Source organism: Xenopus laevis, chromosome 2S (assembly GCF_017654675.1).
Source record: "Xenopus laevis strain J_2021 chromosome 2S, Xenopus_laevis_v10.1, whole genome shotgun sequence".
NCBI classification, from domain to species: domain Eukaryota; kingdom Metazoa; phylum Chordata; class Amphibia; order Anura; family Pipidae; genus Xenopus; species Xenopus laevis.
In genome coordinates this window covers 107,920,750-107,937,224 of record NC_054374.1, presented here as the reverse complement: position 1 = coordinate 107,937,224, position 16,475 = coordinate 107,920,750, and the positions used below count along the sequence as shown (strand labels likewise).

At 40.7% G+C, this 16,475-nt stretch overlaps 1 protein-coding gene across 2 annotated transcripts in view; it reads left to right on the top strand.

The window, feature by feature from the left end:
* col4a2.S (collagen, type IV, alpha 2 S homeolog) overlaps nucleotides 1-16,475 on the top strand; it is a 103,876-nt gene that overhangs the window by 54,997 nt on the left and 32,404 nt on the right. For both annotated transcript variants that reach the window (XM_018249847.2, XM_018249846.2), the window contains 9 exons: nucleotides 534-578; nucleotides 945-998; nucleotides 2,829-2,895; nucleotides 3,551-3,661; nucleotides 4,052-4,198; nucleotides 6,882-6,974; nucleotides 7,408-7,571; nucleotides 8,343-8,415; nucleotides 9,394-9,500. In XM_018249847.2, coding sequence (XP_018105336.1) covers nucleotides 534-578; nucleotides 945-998; nucleotides 2,829-2,895; nucleotides 3,551-3,661; nucleotides 4,052-4,198; nucleotides 6,882-6,974; nucleotides 7,408-7,571; nucleotides 8,343-8,415; nucleotides 9,394-9,500 — 861 coding nt within the window. The remainder of the gene's footprint in view (nucleotides 1-533; nucleotides 579-944; nucleotides 999-2,828; nucleotides 2,896-3,550; nucleotides 3,662-4,051; nucleotides 4,199-6,881; nucleotides 6,975-7,407; nucleotides 7,572-8,342; nucleotides 8,416-9,393; nucleotides 9,501-16,475) is intronic.

The following is a 16,475-nucleotide window of genomic DNA, read 5'->3' as shown; positions in this document are numbered from 1 at the left end:
GGAGCTTATTTTTGAATTCCAGGCTTGTAGCCAAGTTTTGGTTGAATAAAAACCAGGTGTACAGCCAAACAGAGCCTCCTGTAGGCTACCAGTTCACATAGGAGCTACCAAACAGCCAATCACAGCCCTTATTTGACATTCCCATGGACTTTCTCATGCTTGTGTTGCTCTCCAACTCTTTTTACATTTAAATGTGGCTCACGAGTAAAAAAGGTTGGGGACCCCTGTATTAGAGTTTGTGAGTTGTCGTGGTTTCAAATACCTCTAAAACCACTAGAATCTGAACTTTAATAAATAAGCTTCCACAAGACTTTTGATTTATTTGATTTAAATCAGTCCAATAAGATCAGTGCAGCTCCCATTGACTTCTATAGCACGTCAAACTTTTACCTGGCGAAGTTTGGTATTAAATGTTTTTGTGGATTTTCATTTGAACCCCAGGTGTTACAACTAAGTGAATATTATTTCAAACTTAAGATGTAGTTTACTTGATTTTAATGAACTGTAGCTAAAATACTGTCTATTGGTTGCAGGGGTTGCCTGGTATTGATGGTGCCCGTGGAGCTTCAGGAGAAATAGTGAGTATGAGGGCACATTATGCTTAATAACAATAAAGAATCTGAGATGCTGTATGGTTAGTTGTTTCACAAATTTTCTTAACTATGGGATAGTGTTTTTTTATGGGTTCTACTGCATGGCTACTCATCAATGAGCTGGTATCTTTTTTCCCAGTGGTCTGCAACTGGAGGAGCTAAGCTTACTAAATAATGGACTTTTTCAATTTTTTTTTTACTTCTCCAATACTCCATTGCTGGAGATACAGACCCACTGATATCTGTTAACCCATTCAATGAACTGTACCAAACAACAAGTATATTTAGATTTTTTACTTTGACAGCTATGTGTATCTATCCTTATCCTGTGAAAATATTTGTTTTCTATAGGGGTTTCCTGGGACAAATGGCGTGCCTGGATTACCTGGACAAAATGGAAAAAAGGTAGATTTTTAAGAAGTGATCATGCTTTGGGGAAAAACAGCTATTATTATTATTATTATCATCAATAAGCACTGTTAATTTGATATTTCCTACATTTTCCTAAACTGTGGGCATTGTTTTGAAAACCACTTGCCCAGTTTCCTGACCTCATTGTCCAATAAAACACATTTACAGCTGCAAATCTGTACTATTTCCAGCACTTTCTTCATATTAAAATCCTGGCAGTGGTAGTATGTTCCTTTAAAGGGATCTGGCAGTTCACCCCTTCTAAGGCACAAGGCCCCCAGATACTAAATAGACAGTGAACAAAAGAACAAATGGTGAGTGTCAGTAGTATAGTTATAAAAATTTGTATTCATTCATACTACTACTACTATTTATTCATCATACTACTCACAAGTGTGATTTGCATATCAGGCAAATTTACAGTTTTAAGTTCCAAATCATTGACCCACGTCATCTTACCCATTGTGTTCTGTAATGTTTACAAAGATAACAGCACACAGAGGAAAGAAGCAGGTGGCAATACAGAGAAGCTACAGACAGAAATGTGGGTGGCTGAGAAGAAGGGTTAAAGTTAGTTCATAAGCATTCATTTAGAATGTTTTTTTATGGTAGACAGTACTTAAAATCCCTTCCTTTATAATTTTCCCTTCCTAAAGTTGTGTTCAGACCATTCCACTTTCAAAGACCTCAGGTTGCTTTGATTTCTGTCCTAGAGTCTGTAAATTAAAATACATATCAGGATATTTAATAAACAAGTGGCAGAAAAAAATATTGCATTCAAAAATGCTCTTACAGACAGCATAACATTTGGACCATGTCTAGAATATACCATTGCTGGCCACAGCTGCTTGAGTGAGTTCATTATTTGTAGACACGATGGGAACATTTGAGTAGGAATTCCCTTTAGTGTGACAGGACATTTGAGTAAAGCTGTTAGTCATGGTTCCATTACGTCTCCAATAGAAAATGAAACTGAGAAAACTGCTAGATGAACATTTTGATATATATTTTGATTATATTTTGACAATATAATGGAAGTGAAAAGTGTATGTATGCATTCATATTTTTATTTATGTAAAGCTCCTTATGTAAGCAAAGCTGTACAGCAGAACAATAGATTCATAGAGCAAAAAGGGGTCATTAAAATGGTGAATACAAATAAATACAAAGTAAAATTATAATAAAGATTAAAATCTTTGTCAAAAAGACAAGAGGATGGAGGTCCCCAGAAGAACTAGAATTTATTATACAATCTATAATTTACTTTAAAATCCCCTTTATTAGAACACACATTATACAACTTTCATGCTTCCACAACTGACTGGGGCTTCAGTGGTTACTTTGCAAGGATCTATTAAATCAATATATTTATAATATAAAACATGGATATTTAGGGGGTTATGCATTAAAGTCTGAATGCTAAAAACTAGAAAAACTCAATTTTTCACAATTTATTATACCTTGAGGATGCAAAAAGTCTGAATCCGAAAATCCACCTTCGCAGACCTGCCGAGATTGTATATAAGTCAAGGAGAGAGGTCCATATCCTATTTGATTTTGGTGGTCTGCACTGGAATTAGCTCTAACATCCGAAAGATTCAGAATCTTCGGGAAAAAGTTTATACGATACGGGATTCTTGTACGATTCTGGTTTTCCCTTGATTTTATCGAGTTTTTCTCAGATTCTAGTTTGGTTGGACTTTTTTTAAATAAAATATCAGAAAAATTTGGATTTTTATAAATAACCTCCTACATGTTCAAAATTAAACCTCAGCTATTATGTTGCTATGTTTACATCTTTTTTATTCCTTTTTGTTTTTTTAGGGAGACCATGGGGAACGAGGACCTCAAGGACCTGTTACCTATGTAAATGGTCAAAAAACAGGAAAAGGTATTTGCCCTTTTAAATCATAAAGTCATGGATAGTAATAAGCAAGTTGAGAACAGAAAAAATACATCCCTCGGTTTCTTTTATTGATGATCAAAATAACAAGAACATAGTTTTTTGACAAAAAAAAACAAAACAGTATAAATGCAGACAATGACCTGAAAAATATTTACCAATTATAATCTTGTTGTTTGTATGACAAATGTTTATGGATATTATTGTTTGGCTACATTTACATATGAGGTAGTGAAATAAATTATGTTTTGATATTAGACTGGATTGGTTAGGACCTGCCTTCCTATGTTATTAGTTAATGAATGGAAAAACAAATAAGTTTGGTTTCGAACTGTTTATACAGGCATGGGAGACCCATTATGCAAAAACATCTGAATCTCCTATAATCTATTTTAAGATAGTAAAAAAATATATATTTTTCTTGTTTTCTTTTTCCCTGTAATAATAAAAAATTAGCTTGTATTTAATCCCTAAACAACATAATGCATATTAGTAGCAAAACAAACCTATTCAGTTCATTTAGTGGTTAATTTACAGTAAATGCCTTAGACTTAAGCCATGGGTTTCCAATGTATGGAAAAACACCTTATCTGGAAATCCCTTAAGCCAAAGAATTCCGATACCTGTTTTATTTCTCACTAAGGTTATGAAGGTGATATTGGATTTCCAGGACAGGATGGCCTTTATGGAGATGAAGGAGACCTGGGAGATCCTGGTTTTCCAGGTCAGAAAGGATTTCCGAGTACATTTCCAGGTAACATTTTGTTTATATTTGATAATTCAACTTGTGTAGTCTACCAATGATTTTAAAGGTAAAACAAAAGGTCAAACTATAGGTTTATTTTATAGGTTTATGATTGGGGGGGGTACAGGCACAGACTAACAATCCGTATAATCTGAAAGATACAAGAGGTGCTACCATCAGATGCCATAGATCATTACTTTTTATTGGCTCTTGGTTGGGGAGGTGACTTTGCAGGAGAGGCTGGAACATAAGAAAAACTATGGGAAATTTGAATGTTATGTTTAACATTTGCTAAGCAGAATGCCATGTTTGGGCAAAAGATGGTATATCTTAAGATAGTGTATTAAAATGCATATCCTAGCAGGAATTTATATTTGTAATTTTCTCTTTTGTTAACAGGGCCCACAGGTGATACAGGGTTGAAAGGTCAAAGGGGTCCTAAAGGTTACCCAGGTGATCCAGGCTTACCAGCATTTCAGCCTGGACCCCCAGGTATAGATGGAGACCCTGGCAAAGAAGGACCGCCTGGCAAACCTGGATACCCAGGCAAGTACAATTGTTTTTATTATGGTAACACATATTTATAAAATGGCAAGATATTCCACAGTGCTGTACAATACATGGGTTGTATAATAAACATACAGATTACAAGAAAAAGCAACCAATCATCAATTTAAGAGGTACATAGGGTCCTGCCCAAAGGAGCTTACTATCGAAAAGAACACATATGTCTGTTGGTGTTTTTGCAGATCTTATTGTTTTCCAAGATTTTTCTTTCAAACTCCCTGTCTGTCCCAACAGCCAAATGGTATGCTTTCACTTCATTAAGGTTTTAGTCCATAATTAGCTAGTTTTGCACTAGAACACATCCTGTAGTTGCTAAAGCTTAAAATTGTGCCTCCCCTTCTAATGTTTATTAGGGTTTTGGTGCTAGGTGGCGTGGTCACAAATAAAAAGTAATGTAGCATATCAGGGTTTTGTATTTCAGAATAAAGGAATTTAGACTAAGGTGAGAATACAAACAGCAAATTGTCAGATATTTGAATAGAATAAATATCTTCTGTACTATCACAAAGTAATAACGTTAGAATGCTGGAAATATACTGAGACAGTTAGTAATTGTCTATGAACAAAATTTCCTTTATTATGTATTTGCCTTGGGGGTTTTATTCTGTGTATTATGTAATTAAATCCTAGGTGCTTTCCAAACAGACAAAAAATGCATTTCTGCATTACAGCGCATTACAGAACCATGCATTGTCAGTTATACTAAATGCCTATGACAAGGGAACTCCTCAATTGATGCTTCATTTTCAGCCCTCCCATTGAACCACCTTGTTACATACCTTAATGAAACACCAGGAGCCAGAAATATTGTAAAATAGCCACAGCATTTATTTATATTTTATCAAATAAATAGGATCTTGCCAGTCTCACCCCAATGCAATAGTCAAAGCCAAAATTCCATAAGAGATCACTATTGTGCTCTGCCGCTCCTCACTTGAGATCAGCACTATGTCATTATATCCACCAATGAGTATTAGGCTGCCTCTACCTACAGAAAAGACGTACCCAAACTCTGCTACGAGTAAGAGCTGCATCTCCCACCAAGAGAGAAGTTCAGCAGCCCTGCTGTCGGTCCTGAATCTGCAGTGTCTCGATGATAGGAAATCCAAGCAGGCTATCACCTAGCACAAGCAGTAGTAGTGTATGTATCAATCAACCCACAACAGAAAACCTACTTTCTCCCTTTCCTAAAATTTCCTGTGCAGTACTTTAGCAAGTCATAGCGCTGAAGTCAGTGCCAATTATGCCTCAAGAGAGAAAAAAATCCTTCCTGATCCCAGTGGTGATCGGAAACATTCCCTCTATCAAGCATTTGACATTCATTTAACATGAATAATACCATTGAAGACTCTTACGTTTATACTGTATAACTGTACAGAAACCACAATATATCAGTGCATGCAGAAAATCATCCACATTTGATAAATAGTAACATAGTAAGTAACACACGTCCATCAAGTACAACTTTTTACAATAACTCTGTTTTAACCTGCCTAACTAATTCATCCAGAGGAAGGCAAATAACTCCATTGGAAGCCTCTCCAATTTGCCTCAGAGGGGGGAAAATGCCTTCTTGACTGCAAAATGGCAATCGGACTAGTCGGTGGATCAACTTGTACTTTGAATTATCTTCTATAACCCTGTATTCTCTCACTTGCTAAAAAGCCATCCAGACCCTTCTTAAAGTTATCTAATGTATCAGCCTGTACAACTGATGCAGGGAGAGAATTCCACATCTTCACAGCTCTCACTGTAAAAAAACCCTTCCGAATATTTAGGCGGAACCTCCTTTCTTCTAATCGGAATGTATGACCTTGCGTCAGCTGGAAAGACCTACTGGTAAATAAAGCATTAGAGAGATTATTATAAGACTCCCTTATATATTTATACATAGTTGTCATATCACCCCTTAAACGCCTCTGCTCTAGTGTAAACATCCCCAATTTTCCAAACCTTTTACCAGCTTAGTTGCCCTTCTCTGTACACTCTTTAATTTAATAATGTTTGAGCACTGGAGACCAAAACTGTACAGCATATTCTAGATGGGTCCTTGCCAGTGCTCTATACAGTGGAAGAATGACCCCTTCCTGCCGTGAATCAATGCCCCTTTTAATACAGCTCAGCATTGCTTACTACAGCCAAGTTTATAATCTACAAGGACTCCAAGGTCCCTTTCCATTATGGATTTGTCTAGTGCAGTCCCATTAAGGGTATAAGTGACTTGTATGTCTTTACATCCCAGGTGCATGACTTAACATTTATCAACATTGAATCTCATTTGCCACTTAGCTGCCCAGATTGCCAGTTTGTCAAGATCCTGTTGCAAGGATGCCACATCCTGGATTAAATTAATTGGGCTGCATAGTTTTGAATCATCTGCAAACACAAATACATTACTTACGTGCTCATTAATGAACACGTTAAATAACAGATAATATGAGAACATAAAGAAGAAAAACACCTGACATTTCACAAAATTTGCAGAAAAAAGAGGGGTGGGTGTTTCTACCTGCTCATAAGATAAGGAAGTAAACTGCTTCTTCCCTAGACATGCATGTTTACCTTCATTGCTAATGAACAGCATCCAAATTAATCTAAAAGGCTTAAAATGCTTTATTATTAGCAGCTTGTTACTCTCTGTGTTATTACACCAATTCTGTAGGTGGACGCATTGGGATGAAGGGATTACCTGGACCTCCAGGAAGGGATGGACACAGAGGATTTCCTGGTTCTCGGGGTTTCAAAGGAAATAAAGGTAAGACATTGAAGAATATAAAATGCCAGTGGTTTTCTGATTTTTTGTCTTAGGTCCATCAAGTCTAGAGCCCCACTTAACTCATCAGTCATGGGGCCAGAAATATCTAGGACAGCAAGTCTTAGCTTAATTGACCTTCAAATTGAGTTTTCTTAAGTCTCTAGCAAAGCAAACATGTATTCTCCAAAAATATTACCCAAAGTGGGCCTTTAATATGTGTCCTGCAGCCAGGGACTCCAGGCCACCCTAAGGTTGCACACCATATGGGTTTTGTGAACCACTGCCCTATGCCCTGACAGGACAACCTCAAGAACAAGGGGACAGAGGCTCTAGCACTGGAAATTCAGTGCTGGCGGGTGCAGAAGAATCTTATATAATAATCGATTAACACTTCACTGCATTCACTTATATCTTCTTTGTTAATTCTTTTCAGGTGAACAAGGGGAATGCAAATGTTTTGCAGGAGATGAATCTAGCAAAGGCCCTGCTGGAGAGCCTGGTCCAGTGGGTTTCCCAGGCTTACAGGGTCTATCAGGCAGAAAAGGAGAAACCGGAGATAGAGGAGTACCAGGGCTTCCTGGAACACCGGGCACAGTGGTGAGGAATGCTGTTACAAATAAAATATAATATAAATAAGGGAAGATGCAGACATGTTATTATGTCTTAATGAACACAATTCACATATGCTATAAAAACAAGCAATATGAATTTTGTGTCCAGTGAATATGAACTGAATCTGAGTTTTAATTTTCAAATACAAATGCACAAATATTGTAAAATTTGCAGCATATGAAAAAATTATTGTTGTTAAGTGGTCAAAAATCAGATTTTGTTCAGCCAGACATTTAAGATTCAACCAAATCTGAATCCACCAAAAATGTCTGGGATTAGGCTGAATTCCAAAATGAATCTGGATTCCTTGCATGCAGTTCATTCATTCACCAATATGTTGGAACAGTTTGGTTCATACATAGCAGCTGGTGCCATCTTCAGGCATCAGAGTCATCAGAATCTGCAACAAAAGTTGGACAGCCCAGATGTATATCATGCCCAAAGTTGCTTCATCCAGTGTAAATGCCAAGTGACAATAGGGTGAAGCACATTCAAATCTAAGAAGGTATTGCTTCTGTTGGTTTGTATCTGATGCTACAGTGCATATAGGGGAGCTCTAGTGTTCAAGATGTGTATCTAAATATATATAACATCCATCATTCAGCTATTGAACTAATTTTTATAGTCCCTCATTATCTATGGCTGTCCTTGCATGTTGGAATTTGAGGTTCACCATTAGTTGGAGGGTGGTAGGATGAACATCCCTGCTCCTATAATAAATAAAATACTGACACATTGTGCTATGACTATTTACAGGGTCCAGCTGGTCCTGCTGGTCTTCCAGGTCCTGCTGGAGAGAAGGGTGATAAAGTATTTGCTACAGAAAAAGGTATACATTTGTAAACCATAATTTTTTCATCAATACGTAACTGATGTACCTTTTCAGCATTTAACACTTCAAAAAAAACACAATGTTGCCTTCCATTTGTTATTCAGCAGAGGCAATGTAAAAATGTATACAACTGTCACATTTATAGACAGCTCGCTGTAACCATGGTGACAATGTTACACATGGTCAATTTGGCCAGTGTACAACGGTCTTTAGGCTGATGTATTTTGTGCAGTTACCTTCTGCCTTTTATTATGTTCTGCTCACTTCTATTTTAAAAAGCTTTGGTATATAAAAGTATCTGGCATACAGAATAATGAAGAAAGTAATATAAAAATGTTGCTGAAATGCTATAAATATTCTAACTAAACAAATCATGGGCAGGTCGCTTACCTCTAGATGAATGTAGACTGCGTTCACATGTATTATAGAAGATTAGACACTTCTCTCGGTGGAGAGACTGACTCAAAGTCTGTAGTAATGTTCTCTTCCCTAGATATGAATTTCATTATATCAGTTGAGACTGCCAGCACTGGGAAAGGTATAAGTTTACCTTCTTATTCTAGGTTTGATACTGTACGTACCCTGAAGTTTTAGTCTAAAGTCCATAGCAGAATTGGCACATAGAAAGTAATTACAGAATATACAGTACAAACATCAAATATCAGTGCCATTTTGTAAACACATGTGTTTTTGTCGTGAGAACATTTTCACCAGGTTTCACTGCAAAAAAGTTGACCATAGACTCCAATGGGTGAAAAAAAATTGTCACGCATCAAATAAAATTAGTAATGTGTCAAAAGAGATTTGTTGCCCATAGACTTCAGTGCATTTGTTGAATTTTTCTTTGTTTTGCAAAGCAAAACTGGTCAGATTCGTCCATCGCTAGTGAGGATATATGGTAGATCCATTCACACTAAGCATCTTTGCAAAACAATATGACAGTGGAAAGCTTATCTTATTCGTTTTATTCTAAAGGGTCCAAGGGAGTTCAAGGAGACCCTGGTGTTCCTGGCATCCCTGGGCATGTTGGATACCCTGGAAGAAATGGTAAAGATGGTATTCCTGGCTTTCCAGGCCCTCCTGTAAGTAATATCTACTGTGTTCATTTATTAATAGGAATAAGCAAACAGACAAAAGGACTTCTTCTTCTGCAGGCATTTCAATTGCCATTGTGTATTATTTGAGGGAAAACATATTATGAGTTATTTCAATAAGAATTTTAAGAAGTGGAATTTCACCCAAGAAAGTTGGGTATAAAGGGTACACTGAGTTTTGCAAAATATAATATGCACAAAAAGTTTGTTTAAGTGCAAAAGATAAGCATGGTCCATCCTTAATAGGAGCAAACGGAAGCCAATGATAAAGTAAGATGCAGGCTTTCTGTATGGTGGTAAAAATAGGCAACCCAACTGCTTCTGAATGTGTTGGAACCATAGTCATTTGTTATGCTATTCCGTTTGTTACTTTTTTTTATATGCCTTTTTTGTGCTATTTCCTTTTGGCTTGTTCTGATTTTTTATTTTCTGTAACTCTGGCCAGATAGTTCTTGACAGGTTCAGTCTTTTTTGTCCTTTTTTTCTGTGCCTGTGTGTATACAGCTGGCATATCATGTGCTGTGATTAGGGATGTCGCGGACTGTTCGCCCGCGAACTAGTTCGCGCGAACATCGGGTGTTCGCGTCCGCCGAATGTTCGCGAACGTCGCGCGACGTTCACCAATTTGGGTTCGCCTTAGCTTGCGCTTATTTTTGCCCTCTCACCCCAGACCAGCAGATACATGGCAGCCAATCAGGAAGCTCTCCCTCCTGGACCACCCCCACACCCCCTGGACCACTCCCCTTCCATATATAAACTGAAGCCCTGCAGCGTTTTTTCATTCTGCCTGTGTGTGCTTGGAAGAGCTAGTGTAGGGAGAGAGCTGTTAGTGATTTGAGGGACAGTTGATAGTTACTTTGCTGGCTAGTAATCTACTTGATACTGCTCTGTATTGTAGGGACAGAACTCTGCAGGGATTTGAGGGACATTTTAGGTTAGGTAGCTTTGCTGGCTAGTAATCTACCTTCTACTGCAGTGCTCTGTATGTAGCTGCTGTGGGCACTGCTGCTGATCTCTCATCTGCTGACTGCTGCCTGTAACCCAATAGTCCTTGTAAGGACTGCTTTTATTTTCTTTTTTGTTTTTTTACTTTGCTACTATAAGAGCCCAGTGCTATTAGTCTAGCTGTGTTGGGGAGTGGGACTGGTGTGCTGCTCCTAGTAGTTCAGCACCAACCAGAGTAATTTTTTTTTTAATATATATATATATTTTTTTATTTTACTTATCTCACTGTTCTTTAACGTGTCCAGTGCTGTTTGCTGTTCTTCATAGTAGTGCACCAATAGTAGTGCACTTGCAGGCATTATTTGCCAGTGTGTTCTTCAAACAACTGCCAGCTAGCTGTGTGAGCTTGTTCACATTCTGTCTAAATATCAATAATAATACCGTCTCCAGAAACACCACCTGAGTGACGTTTTTCAAGCAGCAATAATATATTCTGTATCCACTGCTGTAGTGTATACGTTGACCTTGCAGGCATTGTTTGCCCAGTGTGTTCTTCAAACAACTGCCAGCTAGCTGTGTGAGCTTGTTCACATTCTGTCTAAATATCAATAATAATACCGTCTCCAGAAACACCACCTGAGTGACGTTTTTCAAGCAGCAATAATATATTCCGTATCCACTGCTGTAGTGTATACGTTGACCTTGCAGGCATTGTTTGCCCAGTGTGTTCTTCAAACAACTGCCACCTAGCTGTGTGAGCTTGTTCACATTCTGTCTAAATATCAATAATAATACCGTCTCCAGAAACACCACCTGAGTTGTTGTTGTTGTTGTTGTTGTTTTAAAAAAAATGCCAGGCAAAGGCAGGCCGCCACGCAGAGGCACTAGGGGCCATGCTGCTATGCTATCCTGTGGCCCTAGGAAATTGCCCAGTTTTACAAAGGCAATTACCCTGAACTCCCAAAATGCTGAAGAGGTAGTTGACTGGCTTACACAGCACACCCCATCCTCTACCGTTTCTAACTTTGCCACAACATCCTCATCCTCCTCTGCTATGGGCATCCCACGTAACACTTCCTCCACCACCGGCGCCCCTTCTTCACTGGAGTCAGAGGAGTTATTTACACATGAGTTTTTTGAACTGAGTGATGCGCAACCATTATTGGCAGAAGAAGATGAAGGAGATGAGGACGTTACACCAGATATAATTCTGGCAGACAACACAACAGAGATGGACATAATGAGTGATGAGGAGGTCCCCGCTGCTGCTTCCTTCTGTGAGCTGTTAGAAGAAATTGATGCATCTGAGGAGAATGATGATGAGGAGATTGATGTTTTGTGGGTGCCCAGTAGAAGAGAGCAAGAGGAGGATAGTTCAGATGGAGAGACGGAGAGTCAGAGAGGCAGGAGGAGAATAAGACTTAGAAGAAGCAGGGAGGACAGCTCGCAGGGAACAGTAGGGCAACAACATGTATCACCACCTGTGGTCAGCCGGCCAACTCACCCGCCATTGCCGCCAACTTCTACTGTTACCGCCAGATTGCCAGCTTCAAATAGGTCAGCAGTGTGGGATTTTTTTAATGTGTGTGCCTCTGACAAAAGCGTTGTAATTTGCAATGAGTGCAGTCAGAAACTGAGTCTTGGGAAGCCCAACACCCACATAGGTACAACTTCTATGCAAAGGCACATCAACGGCAAGCACAAAGCACTATGGGAGCAACACCTCAAAGGCAGCAGACAAACTAAAAGCCACCCTCCTTCTGGTCCAGCATCTTACTGCTCTACCTCTGCTGTCCTTGACCCGTCTGAACCACCCTCCACTCCGCCTTCCACCTTGACCACCAGTTCCCAGTCATCTGCCCCCAGCCAAGTTTCTGTGAGGGCCATGTTTGAGCGTAAGAAGCTAATGTCTGCGAGTCACCCCCTTGCCCGGCGTCTGACAGCTGGCTTGTCTGCACTCTTAGCCCGCCAGCTTTTACCATACCAGCTGGTGGACTCTGAGGCCTTCCGCAAATTTGTAGCAATTGGGACACCGCAGTGGAAGGTACCCAGCCGCAATTTTTTTCAAAGAAGGGAATACCACACCTGTACCACCATGTGCAGAGCCAAGTCACCGCATCTCTGTCACTTAGTGTTGGGGCAAAGGTCCATATGACTACTGACGCATGGTCCTCCAAGCATGGTCAGGGCAGGTATGTCACCTACACTGCCCACTGGGTGAATTTGGTTATGGCTGGGAAGCAGGGAATGCGTGGCTCAACAACAACAGTGGAGTTGGTGTCACCGCCACGGATTGCACGCGGTTCTGCCACCACCTCTACTCCTCCTTCGATCTCTACCTCGTCTTCTTCCTCTGCTTCCTCCTCCTCTGCTGCTGGGTCCTCCTCCTCCACACCTGTGCACCCCCAGCTCCCCCTAGGCTATTCGACGTGCCAGGTACGCCGTTGTCATGCTGTCTTGGGGATGACGTGCCTGGAAAGCAGAAACCATACCGGATCTGTACTCCTGTTATCTCTGCAGTCACAGGCCTATCAGTGGCTGACCCCACACCAACTGAAGATCGGAAAAGTGGTGTGTGACAACGGAAGCAATCTGACTGACTGGGCAATTTAACACATGTGCCCTGCATGGCACATGTTCTGAATTTAATAGTCCAACGTTTTATCTCGAAGTACCCAGGATTCCAGGACATTCTCAGGCAGTCCAGGAAGGTGTCGGCCCATTTCAGACGTTCCTACACAGCCATGGCACGCCTTGCTGACATTCAGCAGCGGTACAACATGCCAGTCAGGCGTTTAATTTGCGACAGCCAGACTCGCTGGAATTCAACGCTCCTCATGTTTGAACGTCTGCTGCAACAACAAAGAGCCGTCAATGAATACCTGTTTGAACTGGGTGGTAGGACTGGATCTGCAGAGCTGGGGATTTTTTTCCCCCGTTACTGGGTGCTTATGCGCGATGCCTGCAGGCTCATGCGCCCTTTAGAAGAGGTTACAAACATGGTCAGTCGCACCGAAGGCACCATCAGCGACCTAATACCCTTTGCTTTCTTCCTGGAGCGTGCCGTGCGACGAGTGACAGATGAGGCTGTAGACCAGCGTGACGAGGAGCAGGAAGCGCACGATTTCTGGTCGGAATCACCAGAACAAGCCCAGGCACCTGCTGCAACGCAGGGAGAGGTGTCAGAAGTGGAGTCAGAGGAGGAAGGTGGCTTTGTGGAGGAGGAGGACCAACAGGAGCAGGCTTCCCAGGGGGCTTGTGGTGACCGTTTGGGGACCCCTGGTCTTGTACGTGGCTGGGGGGAGGAGACCGTGGATGATGTAGTCCTTGATAACGAGGAAGCGGAGATGGATACCTCTGCATCCAACCTTGTGAGAATGGGGTCTTTCATGCTGTCATGCCTGTTGAAGGACCCCCGTATCAAGAGGTTTAAGGAGAAGGACCTGTACTGGGTCGCAACGCTACTAGACCCTCGGTACAAGCATAAAGGATGCCACAAGTCCGAAAGGATGCTGCATTTACAAACCAGCCTGCAAAACATGTTGTACAACGCTTTTAAGGGTGATGTCACTTCAGGAACTCATCAACATTCCAGGGGCAGAGGTGCCAGTAATCCTGCCACGAGCGCACCTGCAAGGACAATGCACTTTGGCCACTCTGTAACGTCAGACATGCAAATGTTTTTCAGTCCAAGGCAGTGCCAGAACCCTTCGGGATCCACCCTCAAAGAACGCCTCGACCGGCAGGTAGCGGACTACCTGGCATTAACTGCAGATATCGACACTCTGAGGAGCGATGAACCCCTGGACTACTGGGTGCGCAGGCTTGATCTGTGGCCAGAGCTGTCACAATTTGCCATGAACCTCTTGTCTTGCCCCGCCTCAAGTGTCCTCTCAGAAAGGACCTTCAGTGCAGCAGGAGGGATTGTAACTGAGAAGAGAACTCGCCTAGGTCACAAAAGTGTGGATTACCTGACCTTTATTAAAATGAACGAGGCATGGATCTCGGAGGGTTACTGCACGCCGGAAGACTTGTTCTGATTCCCCATGCAGCTGTCCTTCTCTGCACGCCGCATGACTCCACACACAGCTGTCCTTTAGCGTCCTCCTCCCTCCGCCACCATTACAAACTAGGGTGCAAACCCTACTGGTTTGGTTTCATTTGAATCAAAACTTTTTGGACAGGTAAATCCTGAGTTTTTCTGGCCTCTGTGCTTCAGTGGCTGCAACCAAAAAAATTACTATTTTCAGCATTTATATGGCATATTTTTTCTGGCCTCTGTGCTTCAGTGGCTGCGACAAAAAAAAATGACTATTTTTAGCATTTATATGGCATATTTTTTCTGGCCTCTGTGCTTCAGTGGCTGCGACAAAAAAAATGACTATTTTTAGCATTTATATGGCATATTTTTTCTGGCCTCTGTGCTTCAGTGGCTGCGACAAAAAAAAAAGACTATTTTCAGCATTTATATGGCATATTTTTTCTGGTCTCTGTGCTTCAGTGGCTGCGACAAAAAAAATGACTATTTTTAGCATTTATATGGCATATTTTTTCTGGCCTCTGTGCTTCAGTGGCTGCGACAAAAAAAATGACTATTTTCAGCATTTATATGGCATATTTTTTCTGGCCTCTGTGCTTCAGTGGCTGCGACAAAAAAAATGACTATTTTTAGCATTTATATTGCATATTTTTTCTGGCCTCTGTGCTTCAGTGGCTGCGACAAAAAAAATGACTATTTTCAGCATTTATATGGCATATTTTTTCTGGCCTCTGTGCTTCAGTGGCTGCGACAAAAAAAAATGACTATTTTCAGCATTTATATGGCATATTTTTTCTGGCCTCTGTGCTTCAGTGGCTGCGACAAAAAAAAATGACTATTTTCAGCATTTATATGGCATATTTTTTCTGGCCTTTGTGCTTCAGTGGCTGCGACAAAAAAAAAATTACTATTTTCAGCATTTATATGGCATATTTTTTCTGGCCTCTGTGCTTCAGTGGCTGCGACAATTTTTTTTTATATTTTTAGCATTTATATGGCATATTTTTTCTGGCCTCTGTGCTTCAGTGGCTGCGACAAAAAAAAAAGACTATTTTCAGCATTTATATGGCATATTTTTTCTGGCCTCTGTGCTTCAGTGGCTGCGACAAAAAAAACATAATTTTTCAGGAAAGTACACATGCCTAATTTTTCAGGGTTCTGCAACAGTGGCAAAATCGCATCTTTTATGGTCACCGCAGGTGATCAATAAAGTAGACCAAAACTGGACCCACACTGCAGAATCAGTGTTTTTTGGTTCACTTCACTGTACATTGAATTACCTCTGCCTGACCGTGCACGTGCGCACAAGCACGGTGACTGCTAAACACACCACTACAGAAATATTGCCACCAACAGGACGAACATCCTGGAGGTGACAAGCAACTAGTAATTAAAAACTATTATTTGCTCACTTGACGGTATCATTCATAAAAATTGTTACAAAGTATCTTATTTGCACCTGTTAGCTGTTCTGAGCTCTCTGCCAAAAGCTAATTAAGTTAGAAACTGTTTTTTTTCTGGCTGTTCAGTGCAGAGAAATGAGGGACTTTCCAGTACAAAAGAGGGACAGGGGGTTGAGTGGTCAAAAGAGGGACAGTTGGGAGGTATGCAAGTGCCACCTAGCTGTGTGAGCTTTTTCACATTCTGTCTAAATAATAACAATAATAATTCCGTGTCCGTAAATATCACCTGAGTGATGTTTTTACAGCAGCAATAATATATTCCGTATACACTACTGTATACGTTGCCCTTGCAGGCATTGTTTGCCCAGTCTTTAACCAAGTGCCACCTAGCTGTGTGAGCTTTTTCACATTCCGTGTCCAGAAACATCACCTGAGTGACGTAGTGTGATTTCTGCCCTTTACAGCACAAAACGCAGCGCTGTGTCAACAATGTATTTTTCAGAAACATTTTTGCCCTTGATCCCCCTCTGGCATGCCACTGTCCAGGTCGTTGCACCCTTTAAACAACTTTAAAAT